Consider the following 25984-nt stretch of genomic DNA (forward strand, 5'->3'; position numbering starts at 1 on the left):
ATTTCTCATTTAAAAACTCTGCTGACTTCAGCTTTTAGGAGGTAAACTCTTCTTAGAATCAGAGGGTTTGGAGACTTCTCCCCAGTTTACTAAATGACTGAGTTGTCCTGTTATTAAGTTAATCAAACTTTATATTGTTGACTATAATTCAAACAGCCCTTGACAGAATCAGAGTAAAATGAAAGGGACCTTAACTCTAACTGGTTCTTATCTCTCTCAAACACCTGAGTGAAACTAAATCCTAACTCACACAATCCTAGGTAAGAAAAACAGATCAAACAGAGCAGTCAAGTTAACGTCAGACAGCAGATACAGTAACAGTGAAGCAGAGAAGCCTATTTAAAGAAAGTACTCAGCCTAGATTCAAGCAGTCTAGCAGTAAGAAACCTCCACAAGTCCAATGCACACTGCATGTTTATTATAAAAGGTTTCTATCAGCCTGAAAACATGTTGTTAACTAAAAGCTGCAGACAAAGTGAGCTGAGTGTCAGGGTTTTGGTATTTTGTTCTGTTTTATTGTGTAGTCTTGTTTCTCTGTTTTTCTTGGTTTCCTGTTTTATTTTGATAGTCTGTCTTGTCTCCCTTGTCTTGTCTAGCTTACGTCCTGTCTTTGTTTGTTTCCCGCCTTTTTTGATTGTTCTGCCCCACCCTGATTTGTTCCACCTGTTGTTTCACCTGCCTCTCGTTCCCTCATTACCTTGTGTATTTAGCCTCTCTGTTTTCCCTTGTCTCTTGTCGGATCGTCTTGTTTGCTGTGCATTCCCTGTCGTGGATTTCCTTTATGTATTGGATTATTGCTCCAAGTAAGTTTTGCTTTTCTTTGAATAAAGCTCTTTAAACTGCATTTGGGTCCCAACCTTGCCTGCCTTCGCACCAGCTGTGACAGTACGATCCGACCATAATAATAGACCCAGCAGAGATTTCTGATGAACTGTGTGACCTTATGTGTGACCTGGTGGAGCTCAAAGCCAAGTGGAAGGAAGCTAGCAGTAATTGCTTAAAGGAGGCAATTTTGGCAGCAGCACGTGTGAAAGTTTCGGAAAAACCTTGGTTAAAGGACTCTGTTCCAAACTGGATTAGCAGCTTAATTTTTGCTCCAGCTCCTCCGCTTACTGAAAAATTAAGGCTTCACTCACTCAAGTACCTGCGCCTCATCAGATTCCGAGCCAGCTAGCACCGACGAGCCTGCCTGCTTCTCGGCCTGCTAGAATCCTGGCTACAGGGTCTCTGTTTTTGACCCCGCTTGCTCCTTTGCCCGCTTTGCCCAGTCCTGTCTCTCTACCTAGAGGAGAGCCAGAAACTCATATGACTTTGCTTCAATATTTTGCCATGTCTGTTTAAAAGACTGAGGAGGCCAAAGCTGCCAGCCTTCAAGCTGAAAGACAACAGTCCAGTTCGCCTACTAGCAGCTCCCCTGAAAGCTTTACTATCAGCTCTACGGCAACCCACTCTGCAGGCACCCTGAACTGCAAGCAATCCTTTGAGGGATCTCGCCTAGCCATATTCCCTGGGAACCGTGGAGGCCGGAGACGGGGTAGAAGACAACATGGCTCCCGACGCCATGCCCTGCTTCACCCTCTCTTCAGCCCTGAGTCCTTGCTGTCCAGCGGCCTCGAGCCCGTGCTGTCCAGCGAGCCTGAGCTGACCTGTGTTCCTGAGCCTGAGCTGACCTGTGTTCCTGAGCCTGAGCTAACCTGTGTATCTGAGCCTGAGCTGACCTGTGTATCTGTTCCCGAGCTGACGTGCAACCCTTCTGTTCCCGAGTTGACGTGCAACCCTTCTGTTCCCGAGCTGACGTGCAACCCTTCTGTTCCCGAGCTGACGTGCAACCCTTCTGTTCCCGGGCTGACGTGCAGCTCCCCTGACCCTGGGCTGACGTGCAGCTCCCCTGACCCTGGGCTGACGTGCAGCTCCCCTGACCCTGGGCTGACGTGCAGCTCCCCTGACCCTGGGCTGACGTGCAGCTCCCCTGACCCTGGGCTGGCTAGCGGCCCCATTCCAAAATCCCGGCTGGCTAGCAGCAGCCCTGAGCCTTGGCTGGCTAGCAGCCTCTTAGATCCCCGGCTGGCTAGCAGCATCCCTGGTTCCCGGCTGGCTAGCAGCTCCCTAGATCCCCAGCTGGCTAACAGCTGCCCAGAACTGCCGCTGACGTGCAGCCTTCCAGAACCTCCGCTGACGTGCAGCCTTCCAGAATCTCTGCTGACGTGTAGCCGTCAAAAGTCTCAGATGACAGCTCTTCAAGAGTCTTCCAGTCATCCAGAGTCTCCGATGACCGCTCTGCTAGAGTCTTCCAGTCGTCCAGAGTCTCCGATGACCGCTCTGCTAGAGTCTTCCAGTCGTCCAGAGTCTCCGATGACCGCTCAGCTAGTCTTCCAGTCGTCCAGAGTCTTCGACGACCATTCTTCCAGAGTCTTCGATGACCGACCTCCCAGAGTCTATGTCGACTGACCTCCCTGAGTCTGCGCTGACCGTTCACCTAGAGTCAACGCTGACCAGTCTCCCAGTGCCTTCGTGGACCGCGGCACCAGAGACTGTGCCGTTGCCCGGCACCTCAGAGACTTTGCCTTTGCCCTGCCCCCCAGAGACTTTGCCTTTGTCGGTTCGACCGACTCCTGTCCCCCATGTCGGGGATTTGCCGACATGGGGGACATGTCGGTGGATTTGCCGACTTCTGATCCTGTTGTCTTGTTTCCTGTTCCTGATCCTGTTGCCTTGTTTCCTGTTCCTGATCCTGTTACCTTATTGGCAGACACTGGCCCAGCTGACCCGTTGCCTGTTTCCAGCCCAGCTGACCCGTTGCCTGTCTCCAGCCCAGCTGAACCGTCACCTGTCTTCAGCCCAGCTGACCCTTTGCCTGCCCGGCCCAAAGAGGGGTTTAGCCTTCGCTGGCCCGCCAGGTCTCCCGAGGGATTCAGCCTTAGCCGTCCTGCTTGTCCGCCTGAGGGATGCTGCCTTCGCCACCAGCCTCCGGAGGAGTTTCGCCTTTGCGGACGGCCTCCAGAGGGGATTCGTCTTCGTGGATGGCCTGCTGATGGGTTTCGCCTTCACAGCCGGCCTCCAGAGGGGTTTCGCCTTCGCGGACGGCCTCCAGAGGGGTTTCGCCTTGGCCTCCGGCCTTATGAGGGGATTCGCCTTCGCCGCCGGCCTTCAGAAGGGATTCGCCTTCACCGCCGGTCTTCAGAAGGGATTCGCCCTCGCAGACGGCCTCGAAAGGGGTTTCGCCTTCGCCTCCGGCCTTATGAGGGGATTCGCCTTCGCCGCCAGTCTTCAGAAGGGATTCGCCCCCGCAGACGGCCTCCAGAGGGGTTTCGCCTTCGCCGCCGGCCTCCAGAAGGATTCTGCCTTCGCCGTCACCCTCCAGAGGGGTTTTGCCTTGACGGACGTCCTTCAGAGGGGCTCTACCTTCGCCGACCTGTTCGGCCGCCTGAAGGATTCGGCCGCCTGAAGGATTCGGCCTTCGCCGCCTGAAGGGTTCTGCCTTCGCTGCTGCCCCAGGTGCCCATGGTTCCCGGTTGCCGAGGCCTCTCTGTTCCCTGTGCCCCAGTGACTCTCTGTCCCCTGTTGTCAAGGTCTCTCTGTCCCCTGTTGCCGAGGTCTCTCTGTCCCCTGTTGCCGAGGTCTCTCTGTCCCCTGTTGCCGAGGTCTCTCTGTTCCCTGTCCCGGGGCCTTCCTGTTCCCTGTCCTGGGGCCTTCCTGTTCCCTGTCCCGAGTGGCCCCTCTCTGTTCCCTGTCCCGAGTGGCCTCTCCATTCCCTAGCCCCGTTTGACTTTTTTGTTAATCTGTTGTCTTTTGTTCTTTTTTTGTTTTTGGGACTTCTGGGATCTGTCCTTGGGGTACTGTTAGGGTTTTGGTATTTTGTTCGGTTTTATTGTGTAGTCTTGTTTCTCTGTTTTGCTTGGTTTCCTGTTTTATTTTGATAGTCTGTCTTGTCTCCCTTGTCTTGTCTAGCTTACGTCCTGTCTTTGTTTGTTTCCCGCCTTTTTTGATTGTTCTGCCCCACCCTGATTTGTTCCACCTGTTGTTTCACCTGCCTCTCGTTCCCTCATTACCTTGTGTATTTAGCCTCTCTGTTTTCCCTTGTCTCTTGTCGGATCGTCTCGTCTTGTTTGCTGTGCATTCCCTGTCGTGGATTTCCTTTATGTATTGGATTATTGCTCCAAGTAAGTTTTGCTTTTCTTTGAATAAAGCTCTTTAAACTGCATTTGGGTCCCAACCTTGCCTGCCTTCGCACCAGCCGTGACACTGAGGAGCTTTAACCTCCACTACATCCCTGGTTAGCAGGATGAAGGAGCCTTCTTGTGTCCTGCATCAGTTTATACATTTCACTTGTTGACCTGCTGGGATGTTCACTGCAGGAACACATGTCCAAACTTCACACATCAGTAAAGAGACCTTTAAACAGATGTAATATCACACTGTCAGTTTGTTCACAGGAGTCACACCCTTTAACACTGATGCTGCATTCAGGTCTCATGGGAAACATGAGAGAGAAGAGTTTCAGCTCTCAGGTTGTAAATAGTATTTGGAAATGTGAGATTTGAGGCTAAATGTTAAAACGTCTCTGACTTCTTGAATTGTGATGAAACAATGTGAAGGAATGAATGAAATCTTTATTTCGAACGATTAAAAGAAATACATATTTACATTACACAAAATGTATAACTAAAACATAAAACAAAACAACAGGTAGAAGCCCTAGGATTATCAGGTCCTCCCCCAGGCTTTACCACATCTAAATCAGTCCATCCATCCATCCTTGTCTTATCCCACTTATCCAGGGTCGGGGTCGCGGGGGCAGCAGCTCCAGCAGGGGACCCCAAACTTCCCTTTCCTGAGCCACATTAACCAGCTACCACTTGGGGATCCCGAGGCGTTCCCAGGCCAGGTTGGAGATATAATCTCTCCACCTAGTCCTGGGTCTTCCCCCTAGGCCTCCCCCCAGCTGGACGGGCCTGGAACACCTCCCTAGGGAGGCACGCAGGGGGCATCCTTACTAGAGCTGTAATCAGGCCTTAAAAGTTTGGCCCGACAAGGCCCGAGCCCGAGAGAATTCGGCCCGAGCCTGACCAATACATTTTGATTGACAGATTTTTAAAAGCCCAAACCCCGTTTACAGCCCGACTGTACAAAAGGCCATCTATCAGCAGTGATTAGAGTGCATGTTGGAAAATAGCGCGGACACGCTCTTCACACCGTGAGCGGGCACACGCACCACTCGGCGGAAAAGGGAGAGAAAGAAAAAAGAGACTGCGCCGCACGCACACAACTCTTTTGTCTTCCGTCAAGAATGAGTAATTTATACATTTTTTAACATAATTTATTCATGACTAACGGAGGCTATAGACCACTTGGAAGTTGGAACAAAGAAATAAAATAATAATAAGGTTTCACCTCCTCAGCATCCATTTTCACGCTAATCGAAACGCTTCACCTGACCGCTCATTTACTGCGCAACTCGGAGCCCGAGCCCGGCCCGAGCCCGTGTAACATGATAGAAATTAAGACCGAACCCGTCGGGTTCGGGCAAAGATCTTCAGCTCTAATCCTTACCAGATGCCCAAACCACTTCAACTGAGGAAAACCATCTTGGCCTCTTGTACCCTGGATCTCGTTCTTTCAGTCATGACCCAGCCTTCATGACCATAGGTGAGGGTAGGAACCAAAAATGTATCGGTAGATCGAGAGCTTTGCCTTCTGGCTCAGCTCTCTTTTCATCACAGTCAAACAAGATAAATCAAACAGACCATTTTACAGAAGTATTGCTCCAGTTTACATCCTACTTTATCTAGCTATTAAGATAAAGAGGAACACACAAAAACTAAAATCAAGCAGCATTAATATCAGTGTGATGTTCACTCTCCTTCCTCACTTGTGTACTTTTCAAAAATAAATCTTTTGAACCTTTTTTTAAATTGCAACATATTTACACTTTGTTTGATCGATTCGTTCAGACTATTCCACAAAACCACCCCACATATCAAAATACACATTGAGCTTTGTCCAAGCATATGGTTGTTACAAATTGAAATCCCCTCTTAAGTGGTAACCGCCATCCCCCACCCTATTTTCATGTATATTGTGTTATTACCATATCACTTTCGCATATCCTCCGACTTACTTACACCTCACTTTGCGCCGGCAATGTAATGCCTACTTAATCTGTACTTTATGTAGCCTATTGTATTCTGTATTCTTGTATTTTATTGTATGTGAAGCTGTATGTTTTTTTGCACGCTTATGCTTTTCTTGGCCTGGTCGCCGTTGCAAATGAGAACCTGTTCTCAACTGCCTGGTTAAATAGAGAAAATGTTGGCTATAAAAAGCAACAAGTGATAGAAAATTCTGCTCATTTCTCTGTGACGGAGCAGTTTTAGTGAGGAAAGTTGAAAGGAGAGAGACTGACTGACTCTACACATGAACACTGTACTTTGTGGTGTTTCTGGAGGAAAAGTGCCTCAGTTATACTCTCACATCAGTTTCACATTTTCTCCGTCAGCTTTGTATGAAACCCTGGAATGAAGACAGGAAGAAAATACTTTGTTAATGTTAGTTTATTTATCATGTAAAGCTTGAGTTTGTTCAAACATCCCATTAGTATACAGTACATATCTTCTAATGAGCCTCACATGATTCCCATCCCATGTCTCCCACTAAAGACAGTTTTGGTGCATATTTGTACACATCTAGAAAATATCTTATGGCACCATTTTGTACTAATTCACAGATATTTCTAAGGCCTCGTACAAATACATTGATACAAATATTCATTAAACATTTAGAGCTCAGAGAAGTTTTCATGTTTCAAACAGACACAGGAAGGAGCACCGCCTAAATAAAGTCAACATTTACACAACAACTAATGACAAGATGTCAAAGTACCGCCCAGAATGATTGATTGACAGCTGATCTCTGTGCAGGAGGGGCGGAGCTTCTGGGGCTCCAGCCCCCAAAGCCCCGAATCTTTGAGGGTTTTAAAATAACTTCAACTTTGTGTAATTTCCCCTCAGTCAACGCAGCAACCCTACCTATGTTATAGGACTTATAGAACCAGAACCATCAGACAGTTTCTACCTATGTTATAGGACTTATAGAACCAGAAACATCAGACAGTTTCTACCTATGTTATAGGACTTATAGAAACAGAAACATCAGACAGTTTCTACCTATGTTATAGGACTTATAGAACCAGAAACATCAGACAGTTTCTACCTATGTTATAGGACTTATAGAAACAGAAACATCAGACAGTTTCTACCTATGTTATGGGACTTATAGAAACAGTTTCTGTCTCTCTTTAGGTGTCAGGAGGGAAAATGAGTTATCCTCAACATGTGTTGGGTTCTGGTTTCAGAACGATGAAGACATTTGGAGAACAGTTAGATACAAAACAAGTAAAGCGTCAAAAAATGCAACAAAAACGTTGAAGATAGCAACAAAAAAGTCGAAGAAATTGACACAATTAAAGGAGAAAAAGGAAGAAAACAGCAAAAAACCAAACCAACCAAAGCCACAAAAACTTGGATAAAAGCAAAAAAATTATGAAGAAAATGTCAAAAACGTAGAAAAAACAGCAAATAAATGACGAAAAAGTGACAAAAAACGTAGAAAAATAGAATGTTACAACAATCAGCTCTCAGCAACAATCATGGAGACTAAATAAGTCGAAGAGTTAAAACTGTCTATCTCAGTTTACACAACTCAGCAGAGTCTCCAGAAGACCAATAAACCCTTAGTCCAGCATAGAGTGGCTGAGTGAATGTGGTCTGGACTCTGTGGAGGAGAGTCATGGTTTCAGAGATGCTGTAGAAAGACAGAATACCTGCACTGTGATCCAGGTACACTCCTAATCTGGAGGACCCAGGACCTGAGACGGGAGTTTGGACTTTGTTGGACCAAAATGTATAACTGTTGTTGTTACAATCTAACGCCCAAGATTTGTGATTTCGTCCAAATACACAATCAATCAACCCCCCTGCTCTGCTGATATTCTTGTATGCGACTGCTACATAAACTCCTCTCCCTCTCCTCTCCACCTCCCAGTAACAACGTCCAGTCAGACTCTCTTTACTCAGGACCTGATACCAGCCAGTGAATCTGTCTGGGTGAATAGAATGAGACTGTTGTTGACTCATTACTGTTGCTTTCCTGTTCCCCTCAGATAATAACAGCTGTGTGTGTGCTGTGTTTGGATCCAGTGTGATTTCACGTGAATATTTTAAGAATCCAGCTCTGGTCTTGGGCTCTGGTTGTGGCAGTAAAACATCCACTTCACTCCCTGTCAGTGAGACGTTTGTCCACTTCTCTCTCAGAACGTCCTGTAGTTTATCTCTGACTTCTGACACGGCCGCTGTCACGTCCTCAAAGGAGCTCAGAGGACAGATATGGATGCTGGATGTAGATTGGCTGAGTGGTGACAGTGAGGGGTAGTTGTGTAGAAACTGGTTGTGATCCTCTGTGTGTGAGAGCTTCTTCAGCTCAGCGTCTTTCCTCTTCAGCTCAGTGATCTCCTGCTCCAGCTTCTCCTGAAGCTCTTTGACTCGACTCACTTCTCTTTTCTGCTGGGATCTGACCTGCTGCTTCACATCAGAGCTTCTTTTCTCCAGGAGACGGATCAGCTCAGTGAAGATCTTCTCGCTGTCCTCCACTGCTTTATCAGCAGAGAGATTGATGGCCTCCGCCTGCTGTTGAAGCAGCTTCACATCTTTCTCTCTGTCCTGGATTCTCTGCTGGATGTTTTGTCGACTCCCCTCGAGCTCTCTCTGCCTCTCAGCTCTCTCTGCTGCAGCTGAGACTGTGTCGTGGCCTTTATGTTCCTCAACAGAGCAGAGATAACAGATAAGCTGCTGATCAGTATGGCAGAACATCTTCATCATCTCATCATGACGAGAGCAGACGTTCTCCTGGAGCTTCTTGGACGGCTCCACCAGCTTGTGTTTCTTTAATGGAGCTGATTCATAATGAGGCTGAAGATGTTTTTCGCAATAAGAGATCAGACATTGCAGACAGGACTTGTGTGCTTTGAGTTTTCTCCCAGTGCAGACATCACAGGCCACATCTTCAGCTCCAGCATAGCAGTGATCAGCAGGAGCAGCTTGGAGTCCAGTCTTCTTCAGCTCCTCCACTAAAACTGCTAACATGGTGTTTTTCAGCAGGACAGGTCTCGGTATGAACGTCTTCCTGCACTGAGGGCACCTGTAGATGTACTTACCATCCTCTTCATCCCAGGTGTCATTAATACAGTTCATGCAGTAGCTGTGTCCACAGGGAGTAGTCACCGGATCCTTCAGTAGATCCAGACAGATGGAACAAGAGAAGGTTTCCCGGTCCAGCTGAACTCCTTTCTGCGCCATTTCACCTCTCGCTCAGTGACAACGACTGTCTGAGTCTCACTTCCTGAGAAGTGAAGCTAGTCTGAGCTCTGATCTTAAAACAGCATGTGTTTGGGAGGAGTTATCAAGTTTTCCTTCATTCCTGGACGAGGAGGAGTTTGAGAGAGATCCTGGGCATGTTGCAATGCCAGTACTACCATTAGCATGCCAGAAACCATTTCTGTAAGTACCAACTGTCTGCAGACTGTACTGCAGGCAACAGTACGTACTTTATAAGAGCAGCTGCAGTTTGTACTAAAGTAAAAAGAAAAAGTATGCGATAAGGAATGCAGCAACACTTGTTTACAACAGAGCTTATTACATACTGGCATAAATAACATCATTCCTATTTCATTTTTTGTTTTCACAAGTGTAACCATTGAAACCAGTTACATTATCTGCAGACTTAACCTGTTTGTCATTTAGAGAGGGGGACCAGGCAGAGCTGAGGCGTGTACAGGGGGAACTCAAAGTCAAGCTGAAAGAGTCTAAGGAGGAATACAGAAGGAAGGTGGAACGAAAGTTGCAGGAGAACAACGTGAAGGAGTATCAGCTCTGTGGAGGGAGATCTGGACAGGGCGAACCAGTTGAATCACTTCTACAACAGGTTCAACTGCCCAGCTCCAGCGGCAGTAGTCTGTCCACCCACTGCTTACCCAGACACTGCTCTTGTTTGCTTGCCTGCCCAACCCACACCTCCCCCCTCACTCTCACTCTCAGTGCAACACTCGCCCCCACCATCAAAGGCTGATGCACCCCTCCCCCGCAAGGTGACTACGGACAGTGCGGCTACACTGACTTAAAGGCGCTGACACACCAAGCCGATAATGTGCCGTTGGACAGTCTGGCGAGGTCGGTGACTCAAGTCTGTTCGGTGTGTTCCGTGCCATCGTCTGTCCGAGGGGCCGTCGGCCTTCATTTTGGCCGATTTCACATGTATAATCGGCGGGGCGGGCACTCAAATGACCCATCTGATTGGTAGAGAGCTAACCCGGAAACAAGGAGCGGGATGAGCGTGACTAGAGTCTCTCAAAATCTTTTAAACTGACCTTTGTCAATCTGAAATGAAGACAGATTCAGCAACTGCACGGTCTATTTCTCACTTAAAATGTTTTCAGAAAGTAGTACAATATGAGATCGTATTCTGAACAAGCCGCCATGACAGTCTGGCTTTGAATTTCCAGAGAAACCAGACCCACGTGATGCATTCGTCCAATCAGCTGCTGGTTTTCATTTTTGGGCGACAATACAGATTAGCGCCGCCTACTGTTATGGTGACGTATTACGTCTCGTCTCTTCGTTGTGTTCTGAGGCACTTTTTTGACCAACTCGGGGAGACTTATCAGCCCAACTGCCTTTTCTGCCGACGGTCGGCCATCTGGTTGGTGTGTAAGCAGCTTTAGATGCTGCTGAACAAGGGGAGCCACTGAAGCACATCTTCAACCTGAAGGCTGATTTATGCTTCTGCATCAAATCGACGGCGTGCTGCCGCAGACCCCTCTGTGGTGCCGCAAAACCCCCTCCGAGCCCTCCTTCGTAGCTTGACGTGCACCTCCAAAAATGTGTAACTGTGTGTCGAGGCGACGCAGACCGCAAGGACTGTCATTGGTCAACTGGTCCCGTGTGTTGATAGTTCAAGCAGCCTACTGTGGGGAGTAGCAACATGCTAGTTCACTGACATAAGCTTTGCAAATAAACTCAGACGTATATTTTGGTTACAATGACGGGGTTATCCGTTTGTAAAGTGTCTATATGTCAGTAACATTTTGAAATTAGCACTTTGCCAGCTAGCAGTACTTTGTGGGCAGTTGTGCTAAAGTTTGCTTGCTAACAATATAAACTGGCTGGCAGACTACCACCATGACACACACTCTCATAGAGCACCTTACCCACCATGCAGACTGAATCACAGGGTCAGTCCCTGCCCTGTCACTGCTAGCGACTCATGTTTATACATCCCTCAGTACATTCATGTGGATTCTTTTTATTTAGTATCTTTTCTTTTATTCATTGTTATCATTTGTTATTTTATCATCCTGTTTATGATGTATGTGTATGTTGTGTGTGATATCTATATAAGCTACTGTAATCTTGAATTTCCCCTTGGGGATCAATAAAGTATATATCTATCAAAACAGTCACAGAAGTCTGAGAATTGTTCTACACGTTGCGATCCGCCAATAACATCAACATCAAATAACGAATGACCCGCCTTACTCTGCCTATGATTGGCTAATACTCGTTGCATGTGTTTGGATTGGTTAGGGTTAACAGGGTAAGCCAATCAGAGGCAGAGTAAGGCAGAGTAGGGCGGGACATTCCTATGCCGTCCTAGGAAACGCAAATTCGCTTCCATCCATAATACAAACACATGGGCTGAGCATCTCGGAAGGTAACGTTGTTTTTATCTAACGTCAATCTTTTTTTAAACGAAATCTCCGGTAGGGAGAGTTTATTTTGTCATCATGTTGTATTAGGTATCTTCGCTAGTCGGGAAAATGCCTTTCTTCCGATAAAAACTAAGGTAGAGCTCTGTGTTTTAGCTAGCTTAACGTTAGCTTATAGCTTAGCTAGCTAGCTGCTAACGTTGAAAACAGAAAAACGTAAGCAAACGTTATTTCTAACGTCAGTTGTTTTGACGTATAGTCATTTCTTTTTAAGGTGTTTAAATGGCAGTTACATTGAACAACCACAGACAGTCTCAGCTATGTTTGAGACCTTTCGCTATATTCACCATCAACCGTTCACGTTGTTTGTGTGCTTTAAACTTGGAAGAAGAAGTATTCAGACACTTTACTGAAGTAGAAGTACTAATGCCACACTGTGACAATACTCCACTAACGTTACAAGTCCTGCATTCAACATGTATGTATCAGCTAAAAGTAGTTACATGTCAAATGTTCCCTGTCAGTGTTTCCTCTTCTATCTGATGTTAATATGGATTAATATTCCTGCTGTGTTAATGTGTATGTTACATTTTCCTGCTGTAGATGTTTATAGATCATTTTAACTCCTTAATATGCTGTTGGGTAGAGCAGTGTGTCATAGTCTATAAGATCATCATATGTTTGCAGCGTCGCTGTCCTGTGAGAACCACGTACAGTATCTCTAAAAAGTAGGATTGCACGATATTGATATTAATTTGGATATTTTTAAACTTACGTAAAATTACAAAAGTTACGGGAAAACGCATGAAAATAGATTCATAACAAATTAAAAAAAGTTTTCTTACAACACAAGGTTTATATATTGGACTGGTACAATAGGAATAAATAAATAACGACCATGTCTACACACACACACACACACACACACACACACACACACACACACACACGTTGTACCAGTCATATTGGACTGGTCACATTTAACAAGCTGACATCAGAGAAGTACTCTTTACTTACAACTAGTTGCCGACTTATTTAATAGTTGATAACTAATCGATTCTGAAGCTAAAGCTAACTGTTTAAAATGCAAAACTATGTTGTTGCTGTCAAATATTTCATCTGAAACACACTTCTTTCTGTCTTTAGCTTCAGCCACAGCGGTGCAGTCATGACGAGGTGGGCGAGAGCCAATAATGTGCATAAACACAAGCCGGCTGAGGCCACTCCATGGAGTCAGCTGAGAGGAGGAAGAGGAGGAGGAGGAGGAGGAGGAGGAAGACCTCAGAGGGACCATCTGAGAGGGACTGAGGCTGGTGGATCAGCCGTGAAGAAACCCAACCGCCCGAAGAAGGACTACGCCACCGAGGACGTCAACGGCTTCCTGGAGTATCTCCAGCAGACGGGCCAGCCGCTGCCCAGGGGGAGTAACGGAGGGAGGGAGGGGGAGCGGGAGTTCAGGGAGGAGGCGGAAATGGCCCTGAGGAAAGACCGAAGACGAGAGGACAGGAGGGTAAAGAGGCAGGACAACAAGAAGAGCAACATGGTGAGTGATTTCACACCACGCGTTTCAGATACTGGACCAGGGCCTCGACATACGAGCCTGTTTGCAGCCATACGGCCAAAACACAGCGGGCGCGGTGACGCGGGGAGATCTTCATGTCGCCGTCCGTGTAATCCAGTCTGTCCGTTCACTCCTACCAGCTGCTATCAGGCCTGCGCGCTGCTGCGATCGTTACTGCGTCCTCGATTTTTCTTTGCCGAGCGAATGTTGTCAAGCTAGGTGGATAGTAGGGTTGCACGATATTGACAAAATGTGATACTGATATTAATTACGATATTTTTTACACATATGCAAAATGGAAAACGCATCAAAATAGAGTCATAACAAATTAAACAAGTTTTTTTTTTACAACACAAGGTTTATTTCAACGGACGGTCGTATTGGACTGGTAATAAATAATAATAAAAGTTAAAAATTAAAACAATAAATAAATAACAAACATGTCCACACACACACACACACACACACACACACACACACACACACACACAATAAGGACCATGTCTACAGCACAGGACATGTTCTACTGGTTGGACAGTATAAAATAAATAAATAAAGAGAACAGGACACTAATTTTCTTTCTCTTCTCTGATTCGTTCCGTTTTGTTGTCTCTCTCTATTTCTTCACTTACACTGTCACTCTGTAGAAATATGCACACACGTGGTACGCTCCACAGGGTTTGTCACGTAGTGGCCCCGTGCGCTGACGTGCACTAACATGTCGCAAGTGGCACGGTAACCACGGTAACTGTTTCCCAGAATGTCCAAACCCAGAGAAATCCTTAACTCAACTGTCAGAAAACTACAAATTGCCGTGATAATTTGTACTTTCTAAATAAATAGCTAAGTCTAGGACTGGTTGAAAGCCCAGATATTCCCTCTGCTGCTCCCGTCCTCCCTCTCACCACTCTCCTTGTTTCCTTCCCTCCTCCAGCTGTGTTTTAACTGCAGGAAGCCCGGTCACGGTTTGGCCGACTGTCCGGAGGCGGACCGAGACGAGGAGATGGGCCGAGGCATCTGCTACCGCTGCGGCTCCACCGAACACGAGATCCAGAAGTGTAGAGCTAAAGTGGACCCCGCTCTGGGTGAGATTCACAGCGGGACGTCTGTGATATAAATTCATATTTAATACGGCTTTAATAATGTTCAATATTTCTGTGTTTTCAGGCGAATACCCGTACGCCAAGTGCTTCATCTGCAGTAAGACGGGACACTTGTCGCGGGCCTGCCCAGATAATCCTAAAGGACTTTATGCACAAGGTACCAAACACAGATATAATATCACATTGTAAAGTATTGAATTAATATCACACCAGTTTACATGATCACGTGTGTGTCTGCAGGAGGTTCCTGTCGTGTTTGTGGTTCAGTGGAACATTTCCAGAAGGACTGTCCGGAGCATCAGGCTGCAAGTGAGTCATCTTCAAACTGCTTCCTCACCGTGTCCCGCAGAGTAATACACCTCGCCTGAAAAAATACAGAAGTATTACGTTTTAAAGTGCTCATATTATGCTTTTTGGTTTACAAAGTGAAAAAGCCCAAAGTCCCCCCCCCCCCCCCAAAGGGACTTACCATCTCCAACAGAAAACACTGTTCACAAACTGCTCCAAACAGCTCTATTGTAGTCCAGCCTTTACTTCAGAGACAAACGTGGTCACTTTGGAACACACGTTATAATGCTCGCCTAGCTGCTAGCATGGCACGCCCTCATACTCTGCTTCTGACTGGCTAGTAGTCCTTACCTAGGTACTGTCAGGGCACGCCCTCATACTCTGCTTCTGACTGGCTAGTAGTCCTTACCTAGGTACTGTCAGGGCACGCCCTCATACTCTGCTTCTGACTGGCTAGTAGTCTTTACCTAGCTACTGTCAGGGCATGTCCTCATACTCTGCTTCTGACTGGCTAGTAGTCCTTACCTAGGTACTGTCAGGACACGCCCTCATACTCTGCTTCTGACTGGCTAGTAGTCCTTACCTAGCTACTGAGCATGTGCGACTCCCAACAAAGATTGAACAGAAGTGTGATGTCTCACTCTGTACGATTCCAATAAAGAAACTCCAGATTCTACTGGAATCGTAATTGTTGAAACTATTCCCAGTAGGATTCGGTTCTCGATGCCCAATCCTAATTAAGACTAGAAAAGCGCTGTATAAATACAGTCCATTTACATATACATTTACCTCGTTTGGTCCGTTTTAAAACCAAACCCTGGAGCGTTTTTCGGCTAACCTAGGTTGGTTCGGGGCGGTGTGAAAGCTTATCCGAACTCTGGTGCCGATTAAAGCAAACAAACTCTGGTCCGCTTGAAAACGGGGTCTCGGTTCACTTGAGGTGAAAAGGTGTTCCGACCCAAACACAGGAAGCGACCCAAGAACAGAGCATTTACTAGCCTGCCGTTTCAACCTTGCACACAGTGTACGGACGGTGTTCTGAGCACACGTCGCTGGACGTCTGTGTGACATCATCATCTCTCTCCTTTACTCGCCGTCTGTCAGCTGCTCATTGTTCGCCTTTTTCGAAAATATTAGATACACTAAAGCAGAACCAGAAAACCTGAGACGTTATAAATGTGGTGTTACTCCATTATTTCTGAGAGCAGAAGTGTCGGAGAGTTTCGGATGTTCTGTCCAATGTGATATTGCGTGTGTCTTATCTCGACTGTCTCTCCTTCCAGCTAACTCGGTGACGGTTCCCTGGTTGTCCAACAATATGAGCGCCGACTACGAGGACGTCCACGTCCCGGTGAAGAAAACCAAACCCAAACAAGAGAAGGTGGTGAAGTTCTGATGTGCAGCCGAGTCATCACTCTGACTCTGTTTCTCTGACCACATTTACCTTCTGGACTCTGATAAATGGACTAATCTGTTTCCTCAGACACCTTCTGATTCTCTCTGTGTATATTTGAAATCCTTTTATTAAAGTATTTCTTCTGTATATTTACAGCGTTACTTTATTCCAGTGCTTGAACAATACTTTTGATTATGGAGTTGTTTGTAACAGCCAAACATTGGCTGTTACAGGCTACATTTACATCACTACGTTTTGGTTTAAAAAGGAATATCTTCTGCTGCGTTCCCCCCTCTCATTCCCCCTGCTCTGGCGTTTCCCCCTCTCATTCCCCCTGCTCTGGCGTTTCCCCCTCTCATTCCTCCTGCTCTGGCGTCTCCCCCTCTCATTCCCCCTACTCTGGCGTTTCCCCCTCTCATTCCCCCTGCTCTGGCGTTTCCCCCTCTCATTCCTCCTGCTCTGGCGTCTCCCCCTCTCATTCCCCCTACTCTGGCGTTTCCCCCTCTCATTCCCCCTGCTCTGGTGTTTTCTCCTTATCTTCTTCAGGACATGAACACCTGTTTCCTGGTGAAAGTCTTGTGTTTTCTCCTTAACTTCTGGGACGTGAACTCCGCTCCCCGTTTTGAAAGCCCCCCCCACATCTGTGTTTTGTGCATTTGTCTATGACGAAGCCTGTGTGTTTGTGACTTTGGGTTTAATGCAGATGTAATGTGAAGACTCGGCCACTCGGTGGCAGCACTGACTCAATCTCAGCTGCTCTGTTACTGATGGAGACATGTCACATCCAGCCAGCTGACACTGACCTGTGTGATAATGCATCGGATGAAGATGGTGCATGAGCTTCATGATGCGTTCAGGTTGCAAAAGAACAGCGGTGCAATGTAACTAAGTACATTTACTCCAGTACTGTACTTCAGTCCAAATGTTGAGGTACTTGTAAAGTCTTTTCTTTTCATGCCACTTTCTACTTCTACTCCGCTACATTTCAGAGAGAAATATTGTACTTTTTACTCCACTACATTCATCTGTTACAGCTTTAGTTACTAGTTACTTTACACATTAAGATTCCTGCACACGAAACACATGTAGTTTATAACATCTGATGTTTGATTCTAAAGTAAACTAGCCAACAATATAACGGCTACAAGTCCAGCTGAGATGATTAGACCATTAAACACACAACAGGCTTTCTACAATGGGAGGATTCACATATTGTATGTTGTTCATGGTCTCATTTGTCTTCTTTAATCATTATTATATTGTGCACTCATATTGTAGGTGGTGGGCGTTTTCATCACAGTTTGAGCGGAAGTTATAACCTATTTGTTTTTTGGGGGTTTTGACAGAGAGGGGTGAGCCTGGGAGTGAACACTTTCTGTTGACCACTGCACTAACGCACTTATTTCGACTTACAAAGTAACGTTACATCTGGTAACTGCAGGGCTAGTTGTATTTTACGTGTGGATAAATCATTGCAATACAGATAAAGTTCCCTTGGCCTTTGGAATTAAAATACCCCCACATCATCACATCCCCTTCACCATATCCCCACATCATCACATACCCTTCATCATACCCCCACATCATCACATACCCTTCACCATACCCCCACATCATCACATCCCCTTCACCATATCCCCACATCATCACATACCCTTCACCATACCCCCACATCATCACATACCCTTCACCATACCCCCACATCATCACATACCCTTCACCATACCCCCACATCATCACATACCCTTCACCATATCCCCACATCATCACATACCCTTCATCATACCCCCACATCATCACATACTCTTCACCATACCCCCACATCATCACATACCCTTCACCATACCCCCACATCATCACATACCCTTCACCATACCCCCACATCATCACATACCCTTCACCATACCCCCACATCATCACATACCCTTCACCATACCCCCACATCATCACATACCCTTCACCATACCCCCACATCATCACATACCCTTCACCATACCCCCACATCATCACATACCCTTCACCATACCTAGAGACTGGCATGGTTTTATTTCAGTTAGCCTAATAGCTGGTTTGATTTGCATTGAGAGATGATTTTATGGAAAGTACCCCATGCCAATCTCTAGGTATGGTGAAGGGTATGTGATGATGTGGGGGTATGATGAAGGGTATGTGATGATGTGGGGGTATGGTGAAGGGTATGTGATGATGTGGGGGTATGGTGAAGGGTATGTGATGATGTGGGGGTATGGTGAAGGGTATGTGATGATGTGGGGGCCAAGGGAACTTTATCAGGATGCATAGTATCCTGGATCCATGAAATAACTGGCCTTAAAAATAAAAATCTGCCTGCCTCTATGGGAATTTAACATAGGGGTGTGTATACTTATGCTCCCTGTATTTTAAGTAAGAATATTTATTTATTCACGATACATTATTCATTCACAAAGAAAATTGGTGTCCTTAAAGGTTGGATTTTTCCTCATTTTTTTAATTAAGGCATTAAGATCAATTTCCAAAAGATGATTTTTTTATTCCTCTTTTTAGTCAAATTTAGCATGTGTGTACTCATTTATGCTGAGCACTGTATATGTATAATGTCATAAAAAATAGGTTTATTGGCCAAAGTTAAAAAACAACAAAAATGTCAGAAAAAGTGCCTAAAGTTGATGGTTGATGGGAAGACAACGCAAGGGTTAAAACATGGGGGGGGGGGGGGGGGGCAGAGCAGTGAGGCTGTCAACACCCTGACTTCATTAATAAAACCCTCAGACATAATGCGTCAGCGGCTGAAGAGTACAAACTCACTGCAGCTCTCTCAGAGGAAACCTCACAGTCTGTTTTCACTCCAGATTCTTTCAATGAAGATAAAGCTTTTTTTTGTTTTCCACGGACACTGAGCAGGTGTGTGTGTGTGTGTGTGTGTGTGTGTGTGTGTGTGTGTGTGTGTGTGTGTGTGTGTGTGTGTGTGTGTGTGTGTGTGTGTGTGTGTTTTCCCCCCCTGGAGAGAGTGTAAAAAGGTGTTAGATCAATGATGATGCAGAAGGTTTCTGGGAACTCCTTGGCTCTTTGAAAACCAGACTCTAGTCCAGTCCTCTGCAGACGACCCTCGTACATTAGATCATGAGAAAAACTAAGAACAATCTGACCTGTAATGAGGTTATGAGGATTTTCCAGATTTTGAATCAAACTAACTGTGGAACCACATTTTGGCTTTTTGTGCAGTCGTAGAAGGGAGCTGTAATACATAATAAAGTGGTAATATCCGAGAGTCAAGTCAATTTCATCTTTGTAGCCTAGTATCACAAATTATGCCTTTATGGGCTTCTAACGCAGTGGTTCCCAACCTGGGGTCCGGGGACTCCTCAGGGGGGCGGCAAAGATCACAGGGGGGGCGTGAGTCTTTATCTGGTTTGAGGTTGAGGTAAAAAAAAATATTTGCACATGTTAAACAAATTATGATAATACACTAGAATATATAATGTATACAAAAGTATGTATAAAAACTATATATTTTTGTTCTCGCTTAAACTTGTAGGCAGGCTACTTAGTAGGCCAAACCTCCGGGACCTCTTAACCTGGGACCCTGCTGTCATCAGGTCAGCTGCTAGCTGCTAGCTGCTATCTGCTTGCTGCTAGCTGCTAGCTGCTATCATCCTCCTTTTTCCTGCCGCCACGGCATCACTATTTTATGAATGAAACATGGCAGAGAAACGTAAAAGTGCTGATAACTCCTCTGTATCAAAAAAGAAAGTAAGGCTCTATCTTGAGATCTTGAGAGTTACCTCAACTTCGGTTTCGGAGGGGGGGCTCAGCTTTTCTTAGACATAAGTAGGGGGGGCGCCAAGGAAAAAAGGTTGGGAACCACTGTCCTAACCGACCGATCAACGGACATAGCATGGCTAAAAAGGAGCCTTTCTCAAAGAAATAGTTGGATGATTTTGATAAATCAGTTTTTTTACTTTCATTCCAAGAGTGAGTTGAGTCTATATACATGACGTGACACTTCCTGGATCGCTCAGGTGGCGCTTGCAGAGGCACCGTGGCTCAGTTCGGCGCTTAGCACCGCCCAAGATGATTGTGATTGGTTTAAAGAAATGCCAATAAACCAGAGCATGTTTTTCTTCCATCCCAGAATGCTGTGTGGACTAGCCAGACGCTCCTTAGCAGCGCTGTGGAGGAAATTGATCTTAATTTCTTTCAAAAAGTGGGCTCTTTTGTAGTTTTTCCCCTCATTTTGTATTTAATTATGAGGTTTAAATACTTATTTTGATGTCCTTGGTGGAGTGCATGAAGTTAGTTGCGTGGATTGTTGATACATTAGACCTCCTCCCAAAAAAAGCCGTCGTCAGTCGGAGGAGCTGTCGGTCATTTGGGCCGATTTGACTTGAATCGGAAGGCGGGCAGTCAGACTCAATGGCCAATGTGATTGGTGGAGTGCTAACCCGGAAATGACGAGCGGGATGAGTGTGACTAGAGTCTCTCAAAATCTGACGAAAATCTTTTAAACTGACCTTTGCCGATCTGAAATGAAGACAGATTCAGCAACTGCGCGACTGCATTTCTCTGCAATATAGATTAGCGCCGCCTGCTGTTATGGAGACGTATTACGTCTCATCGCGCACGCGCAGAACGTACGCTCAAGTCTGCGTCGCTTCGGTGTGTTCCGAGGTACTTTTTTGACCAACTCGGAGAGGCCTTTTCTGCCGAAGGCCGGCCGTCAGGTTGGTGTGTCACTCAGAGCCTTAACAGGACTAACATGACACGTCTTTTGAAAGGCGAATATTAAATGAATGATTTCTGGATTTTATCAATCGGTATCAAATCACTCAAACAAAGATGGATGTTAAATGGAGAATCCATTATTTCAACCCAGCCCTAAGCCAGGACGTTTAGCAAAAAACATCTTTGTTTATGTTTCAGCTGTACCACATCGTCCTAATGGATCAGCCTCCAAAACTAATCCGTGAAATGACTTGCAGAGAGAGTTCTGTGAGCTCTTTGTTTGTGTATATAATTATTGAGACAAATGTTTTATGTATTTGTTGTTGTTCTGTTCACCGGGTGATTATGTGAAGTAGTTGGGTTTTTTTTGCTCCAAAGACTCCCTAAGGACTCCTAAAAGTAGAGTATGAAGTGAATTAAAAAATGTGGGGGTCCGCCTCCTGGGGGTTACCCTCAGAAGACCCCCTCGTGCCTATTTCAACAGAGCCTGATGGAGAGCCAGACAGCTGCACACTGCCAGCTCGCTGAGGCTGATTACACAACTTACCCAAACTCTGTGTGTGTGTGTGTGTGCGCGCCTCATAACCAAAGCACAGAGGCTACATTCACTGATGTCTCCTGGATCCAATTTAAGAGGAGCTGAGCGGCGGTCTTTCCCCCTTCCAACTATTGTCTTTCTGTTAGCGGATTGCCCAACATCCACTCTTCATCCTGTTCTGCTCCTCGGAGCTTTTAACTGCACGTACGAACCTCTGCAGAGATGCTCCTTGTGAACATCTTTTATCGTCATAGTGTTTATTTCTCCCATGACGACTATGCTGCTGATGAAAAATAGTCACTGACGATCTTTTTAGTCACGCTAACAACACTGTTAGCCGGTCCACCACTTTGGGTCAAAATATCTCAACAACCGTTGAGCATTCATGTTTCCCTCAGAGGATGAACCCTACAGACTTTGGTTCTCCTCTGACTTGTCATCTAGTGCCATCATCACGTCCACATTTAAATCTGTCCCAATACTTTTGTTGTCATTAGCTGCGTTCGAAACTATCACGGAAATAGAGCACTACATGGTAGTAGTAGTAGTACGTAGTGCAGGGGTCTTCAACGTTTTTTAAACCAATGACCCCTTAACTGAAAGAGAGACGGAGCAGGGACCCCCTACTACATATATTGTATAAAATTAAGTTGCATAGTAAACTGGGCCTAAAGTAACGTATAGGGCAGCCTCAAGCCTTTATACATAGAATACTAAGCTTTTAAAAAAGCCTTATAATTGTATAATTGTATCTGTGGATGGCTAGCTTAGTGACTACCTTACCTATAGGCCAGTAAACCTATCATCAGTGGGGATTTATATTTGCTAATAATATGTTGGATTCACTTTTTAATTTTTAAAAAAAACTTTAAAAAATTGACAATAATTTGGAGGCCCCCCTGCAGTGACTCTGAGGACCCCCTAGGGGTCGCTGACCCCCTGTTGAAGATCCCTGACATAGTGTGTTCGCCATTTAGTATTGGTGTTCGAATTCTCCGGTTATTTCATTCACTATATAGTCCACTATAAAATACCCACAATGCACTGCTAATTTGAGTGTACATACGATGTAACCCTACATTTTACTCCCGTATACCACAATGCAACGTGGCCGTGTTTTCCCCGAGGGAGAAGAAGAAGCAGAAGTCACCGCCAAAACTGAAAAGGAAAAACGGAGCGGGCTTTCGTTTCTAAACAGTGGAAATGTAACATGCAACATATGTAATATACAAGCTTTTACTATTCTCCTGAGTGCTCGGTTTGTTTCAGGGACCTTTTTTTTTTGGGGTTGTTTACATGATGCTGGGCGCCACGCACCTCCGTCACACAAGTAACCGGAGCATCTCCTGACGCAAGTCGCGCAACAATGTGTTTTCAGTGAGTGTCTGAAATCTGGTTTGGCCGTTCCCTATATAGTTCACTATTTAATAAACACTATAGAGAGTTTCCAACACCGCTAATCTCTGTTTGGCTAATTTAAGCAAAGTTTTTTTTTTACTTAACTATGAAAACTTCTTGTTATCTACTAATGCAATAGTTGTAGTATTATTTGACTTAGTTACGTAGCTTACATACCTTTCAGTAGTCTACTGTATGTGCACGTCGTCCACTTCCAGGATTGCTCTCGTTCCGCCGGATGTCACTCTTTCCGGATGTGCGTCCCCTTCCTCTGTCTCTGTGTTGGCGTTCTAACCTCGGGTGGATTTGTGAGGACTATGGTTAACTGCTCCTCAGATCTCTGCAGGGTAAATCCAGACAGCTAGCTAGACTATCTGTCCAACTATCTGAGTTTTCTGTTGCACGACTAAAACTACTTTAGAACGTACACGTTCCACCAAAACAAGTTCCTTCCCGAGACTATTTAGCAGAGGCACTGTTGCTCCGACCAGCGCTTGGCATCACCCAAGATGATTGTGATTGGTTTAAAGAAATGACAATAAACCAGAGCACATTTTTCTCCCATCCCAGAATGCTGTGTGGACTAGCCAGACCCTCCTCTGCAGCGCTGTGGAGGAAGGTCTGGCAATGCGAGAATAACCTTTCGGTAACAGTTCCACTTCATCATCAGTCCAAGCTAAAATCAACCCTGGTCTTACTTTTTAACATTGTTGTTCTTTCTCCGAAGTATTGTCTGTATTTTTTAAACTTATACATCCACGATTTTCAACCGCATTGTAACGTCAGACATTCTTCTTCCTGCTTCTTGTTGTGTGGACGGAGATCGTTTATGTCTCAAAGCCACGCTTAAAATTAAAACGTAGTAGTGTGGATGTAGCCTCTGGCTCTTCTGCCCCTCTATGTCGCCCCTGCTTGCAAAACTAGGACAGCCCTAATGAACTTCACTGCCTACCTTTATGGACTTTGTTTTAACTGTTTAACTGTAAAAACTAAGAGGGAGGTTTCTGCTTTTTTTTTTGCTAATGTAGCAAAACTTCACAGCGATATCGCAGGTTAGTTGTCTTGACCTACGAATGTATCTACTAACGAGGCATCTCTTCTCACTCTGAGCCATAAAAACATCAATGAGTCACTTTCTTTGGCTGACATGTTCCTTCATCACCATGAACACACACACAGACACAGTAGTTTATTATGACTCAATCACACACACACACACACACACACACACACCGTCCTGCTGACACAAACACTCACCAGAGCATCAAATGTGGATTAATCTTCTATCCGCCGTTGAAAATAATCCCCAACAAAGTCAAACTTTTCCAACTGTTTGTTAGATAGAAACTACAGTGAGCAGCTGTTTTATGAAATGACTGGTGAAACTTAAGATTGGTGTTTTTAAAGGTTTACGTCACAGACAGTTAGAGCCACAGACAGGAGGTCAGACTGTGTTGAAAGACGTGCAAACAACGCTGTTGGTGTTGGATCACCAAAATTGAACTCGACTCAAAGGATTCGTGCAAATCGACTTCGCCCACACAAGTGAATTCTCCGATTGTGGTGACTAAATACAAATAAATTATTTTCTGCACTAAATTTTGAAATGTTGAAGAGATCAGGTCTTAAAACAGCAAGCAACATTTATATACCAAGCCACCTACGTATGTCTGACCAACACGTTCTCAATCCCAACTTAGCGGCCCTCAGTGTCTGATACAGACGCACAAGACATACAAAAAATAGGTTTTATGCTTCTTGGGGTCAGCCCGGTGTGCAACTGTGTGCAGAGGGTTATGCCTTAAACATATTCTTTGATAATCTTTACAATCATTCCCAAAAGAACCAAGCAGGCCTGCTTATTTGCACGAAACTTGACATTTTCAGCGTTCAACGTTGCTCAGAGTTATTGTTTCTCGATGCGACCAGAGTTTAAAGTTAACTCAAAGAAAGTGGAAAGTGAGGGACATCCGGCCGAACTTCTGGCGGCCCCGGAACTGTCCCGTGAATGAACCGTCGTCGATATAGACTAGGTTAAACCCTACCCTGCACGTTGACAAAATGACGCCAAAGGGTTGGTGACCAAGCTGCCGTTCGCGAAGAGTTGGGAGTGAGAATGTAACAGCGAGATGAACCCAGAAAAGGACTTTACTGCGACAAAGATAGAACTGAGCCTCGAAGAGACGTCAGTGAGCAGGTCAGCGGGTGTCCTCGGGCAGACACGACTGCCAGGAAACGCTCGTTACCTGAAGATTGAGCTGGAAGTCATTACGGCAGGGTAGAGCCTAAAGTGCTTGACGCACATACGCATTCATGCACATGTTTCCGCTGGAGGCTATTAGGTGCAGGCGATGCTAAAGACAGGCGGAAGGAAGGATCCCCGAGTGGTACAGAGAAGGAGATGAAAGTGAAGAGTTAATGACAGAGGGACTGAAGGCCCCGTGTGGATCTGTTAGGAGTCTATTGCAGCTAATAAGGCTGTCTGAAAGGGCCCTACGGTGAGACCAGGAGCCACCGGGAAACATGTTTCTGTTTATCTGACGGGTCCCAGCAGCTTGCAAAGGCTCTGGGTGGGTCCACTATAAAGTCAGAGTCACTTTCTTGTTATACAGTACAGCGGAGTAACTCACTGTTTGTTCCATGATGAGTCATTTTACCAAGTAGAAGAAAGCAAAAAAGCCATATATAATTTATTTTTCAAACGTAGCTGGCCTTTCATCCACACAAACTGCATCCTCAAAGGTCCAAGTTGTTCAAGTCGAGAATGATCCTTTGAATTACACTCGCGTCCACCTTCCAAATCACTGAACTAACAGATCCGATCTTCTGTGCCGGTTCCCATCGACGGCCACCACACCAAGCAGAGACCAGAACCTCTTCCTCCGTGTGCCAATCTAAATAATTGACCCAGGTCCTGCAGAGAGCGCTGGTTTGTTGACCTTTTCTATCGCCAGTCCCTCCGAGGATCCACAACCAAGCGTCCAACTCTCTGAATGAGCTCTTTATTCTGGACAGACTCTGTGTTTGGTCAGAGACAAACACACATACACGGCGTCTGAGGCTCATCTTTATAGGGTGCCGTTTGTAAAGCGGCTCACACTGAAAAAAACAGCAACATTTTGTCACATTTAGCTTCAAACAATGTTTAAAAAAACTGGTATGAATTTTTGAGGGTCACTTTTTTGCACATTTAAAACAATATTTGTCAACTTAGAGATATTCT

General features: G+C 45.5%; 2 protein-coding genes across 2 annotated transcripts; one reads left to right on the forward strand and one right to left on the reverse strand.

Moving 5' to 3' along the window:
• Positions 1–7675: 7675 nt before the first annotated feature.
• LOC116041799 (tripartite motif-containing protein 16-like) lies at positions 7676–9429 on the reverse strand. Its single transcript, XM_031287855.2, has one exon. The coding sequence runs from the start codon at positions 9348–9350 to the stop codon at positions 7680–7682; it is 1671 nt and encodes a 556-aa protein (XP_031143715.1). The 5' UTR covers positions 9351–9429; the 3' UTR covers positions 7676–7679.
• A 2225-nt stretch (positions 9430–11654) lies between these two features.
• Positions 11655–16252, forward strand: zcchc9 (zinc finger, CCHC domain containing 9). The gene is made up of 6 exons (XM_031287943.2): positions 11655–11760; positions 12902–13298; positions 14251–14401; positions 14484–14576; positions 14660–14728; positions 15991–16252. Exons 2-6 carry the CDS (start codon positions 12924–12926, stop codon positions 16101–16103), a joined length of 801 nt encoding a protein of 266 aa, XP_031143803.1. The 5' UTR covers positions 11655–11760; positions 12902–12923; the 3' UTR covers positions 16104–16252.
• Positions 16253–25984: the final 9732 nt, after the last annotated feature.

Source organism: Sander lucioperca, chromosome 14 (assembly GCF_008315115.2).
Source record: "Sander lucioperca isolate FBNREF2018 chromosome 14, SLUC_FBN_1.2, whole genome shotgun sequence".
Taxonomy (NCBI): domain Eukaryota; kingdom Metazoa; phylum Chordata; class Actinopteri; order Perciformes; family Percidae; genus Sander; species Sander lucioperca.